At 45.9% G+C, this 3,113-nt stretch overlaps 1 protein-coding gene across 1 annotated transcript in view; it reads right to left on the minus strand.

Annotated features, from left to right (window-relative positions):
• LOC111649174 (FH1/FH2 domain-containing protein 1-like) overlaps nucleotides 1–345 on the minus strand; it is a 2,646-nt gene extending 2,301 nt beyond the window's left edge. The window contains exon 1 of the mRNA XM_087171881.1: nucleotides 228–345. Within this exon, the coding sequence (XP_087028007.1) occupies nucleotides 228–330 (103 nt within the window). The 5' untranslated portion in view covers nucleotides 331–345. The remainder of the gene's footprint in view (nucleotides 1–227) is intronic.
• Nucleotides 346–3,113: the final 2,768 nt, after the last annotated feature.

Genomic DNA, 3,113 nt, shown 5'->3' on the forward strand with positions numbered 1-3,113 from the left:
AGAGAGAGAGAGAGAGAGAGAGAGAGAGAGAGAGAGAGAGAGAGAGGACCTGGACTGTTACTGTGACTCTGGATGTTTCCAGAGGAACTCATCATTTGAACGTGATGAGAAACACTGAGATCAGATGATGCTCCTCTTGTGACAGTTCAGATTCATGTCTGAGCCTGGAGGCTGTGTGTGTGTGTGTGTGTGTGTGTGTGTGTGTGTGTGTGTGTGTGTGTGTGTTACCTGGAACAGCTGTTTGAGGGAGAACAGAGAGCGTCTGAGCTCTGGACCATGAGAGTTGTACAGCTTCTCTGAAACACACGACAGAGAGACAGGAAGTGACATCACGATCACGTCGGACTCTGTGTGTTAAACTTGTATCAGCTGGAGATAATCAGTGATGCTGTATGAGCGGCTGTAATAACTGTGACTGCTGGAGGAGGAAGCACCTCCTGTACATCAGTGCTTCTCTATCTCATGTCCCACTGGAAAATCCCAAAAATAATGGCGACCGTCGTCGGACCTCATGACAATATGGAGGCCAAATAATTGTTCACAGAGCAGTTTTATAATTCACTCTTCCTATTGCTGACCTGCTGTCCATGGACGTGATTTAATCAGACTGAGAACTCGTTCACAGTGAGGTCCAGCATCAACATAAAACTTCCTATGGTTTATCACTGACTGGTCTCAATACGAGGTGACAAAAAGAAAAGAAAGTAATGTTTTCAAACAAACGTTTTTGAAGACCATTTCATTTGAAATCATTTAAAAGCATTATTTACATTTATATATTTATTTATAATTATGTCTTTTCAATAAATTTGTAAATGTTTTGCAAATGATTTGTCGGCTCACTTGTAATACCTTGGCGGGCCACCAGTGGGCCCCAGCACACAGCTTGGGAACCCTGATCACATCACATCAGATCCAGTATATGATGAACCACAGTGTTTACAGTCAGCAGGCTCTAGCTGTCATCACAATGTGTCAGAAAACAAAACCTTTATTTATACAGCTCCTTTAAAGCAGCCATTACAAAGCTTCATAAAGAAGCAGAAGAACGTAGCAGAGACACACGTTAAGTCATGAAGTCAAAGCTGTGCGGGAGAAACGATTTAAAAGCAGACTGAGTGTTGTATTCTCAAGCGAAGTGTTGCAGAGAGTTGAGCTCATCTGAGGAGGAGGAGTCAGGAACCTCGGCACCTGCACAGCTTCAACAGGTGAGAGGAAAGATTTTAAATCCTCTCTAAAACAGACAGAAGCTGCGGTGAAGTCATGTGATCACTGTTTCAATAATCCAGAGAGAGGAGATCAAATCATCCATCACTGTCCGGAGAACAAGGAAGTAAAAGATCTGATTCCACAAGTTCTCACGTGGAGTGGAGAAGGAACAACGAGATTTAACATGGATCCAAGAGTCAGGGCTGATCTAGAGTCACTCCAGAGGACACCACATGTGATGTATACATGTATATATAGAGATAAGTATATGTATATGTATCACAGTAACTTGTCTGGTTTCACTGTGACTCTGACTCCTCTGTGTCTCTAACCTACGGTGGCCTGGACAGGACCAACTGTGGCTGCTCTCACATTCCTCACACTCCTGTGGCTTCTGGTCAGTGTGTGTGTGTGTGTGTGTGTGTGTGTGTTGGTCACTTTGTCCTGCTTCCTCCATGTTGTGTGTGTGTTATTATTCCAGTCCTGCATCAGACTCTCAGCATCTATAGAACCTACTGAAGACGTATGTGGGGGTGACCCCTGACTCACTCTGCACATCATTTCTACAAACTGCTTTTTTGACAGTTGGGTTCAGCTGAATGCTCTGGCCCCTCCCCCATTGTGACATAAGCAAGCCCCGCCCAGACCCCCCCAGACCCCCTGACCTCCAGCAGACTGTTAGCTCTGACCGCCAGCTCTACGTCTCTGTCAGTGTCCTCCCCCTCAGTTGCAGCATTTACCCTTTAAATTTACACCATAGCAACCACCCAGATCACCCATAGCAACTGCCTGACGGAGAAACACCTGAGAACACCTGACAGCCCCATGACGCTCTGATAACACTGTATCTCCCATGAAGCACCACAGAGCTGCAGATGAACCACAAGGAGGTGCCAAAATATTTCATGAGCAGGTCGAGGTCAGTCTGTAGATCACAGTCTGAGTTCACTGACATCACAGCTCTTTATGCTAAGCTACGCTAACTAGCTGCTGATGTCCAGTCAGAACATGAACTCAAATGAACTCCATCATACACACACACACAAACACACACAGCCTATCATAGTAACAGGAAGTCATGGGGGTCAGTTGTCACGGCAACATGACATATAAATCAGGCCTGGTTGAGTCTCAATGGGCTTCATGCTGCACAGTCAAATCCCATGATGCCACAGGGCAGATTCGCATCAGACCTCGACCTGCCGTGACCTCAGGTAACCTCTGAGCTGACTCAGTTTTAGTACTTCAACTAATTCTAGTGTTTACTCTGTTGACCTGTGTTTATGATGAGACACACACACACACTCTGTTGTGGGATGTTTGTGGGACAAAACTCCTGCAGCAGAAACATCCAAACTAAACAACTGTTACTGTGGAGACCCTCACAGATGACAGCGTGTCATATCGGCTCTTATTGTGAAAGGTCTCGAGCAGGAAGCAGCCTGGCTCAGAGAGAAAGTTTCCTATCATGAAGCAGGAGGATGACGTGCAGAGTCAGCTGTCTGCTGACTCTGCACGTCATCCTCCTGCACGAAGCAGACTCTGCTTCTGAGAGTGTGTGTGTGTGTGTGTGTGTGTCAGTGTGTGTGTGTCAGTGTGTGTGTGTCAGTGTGTGTGTGTCAGTGTTTGTGTGTGTCAGTGTTTGTGTGTGTGTCAGTGTGTGTGTGTCAGTGTGTGTGTGTGTGTGTGTGTGTGTGTGTGTGTGTGTGTGTGTGTGTGCGCGCAGCAGCTTCAGAGGTTAAACATCTAATCACTGAAAATTGCTCCGATGTGAGTTTTCATTTCAGACTAAATTACAGCCGAACAGATGAGAGATGAAGAATTTGAGATGTTTCAAAACACACACACACACACACACACACACACACACACACACACACACACACACACACACACACACACAC

This window comes from Seriola lalandi, unplaced genomic scaffold (assembly GCF_002814215.2).
Source record: "Seriola lalandi dorsalis isolate HSWRI2012SDOR001 ecotype SW California unplaced genomic scaffold, Sedor1 jcf7180002050070, whole genome shotgun sequence".
NCBI lineage: Eukaryota > Metazoa > Chordata > Actinopteri > Carangiformes > Carangidae > Seriola > Seriola lalandi.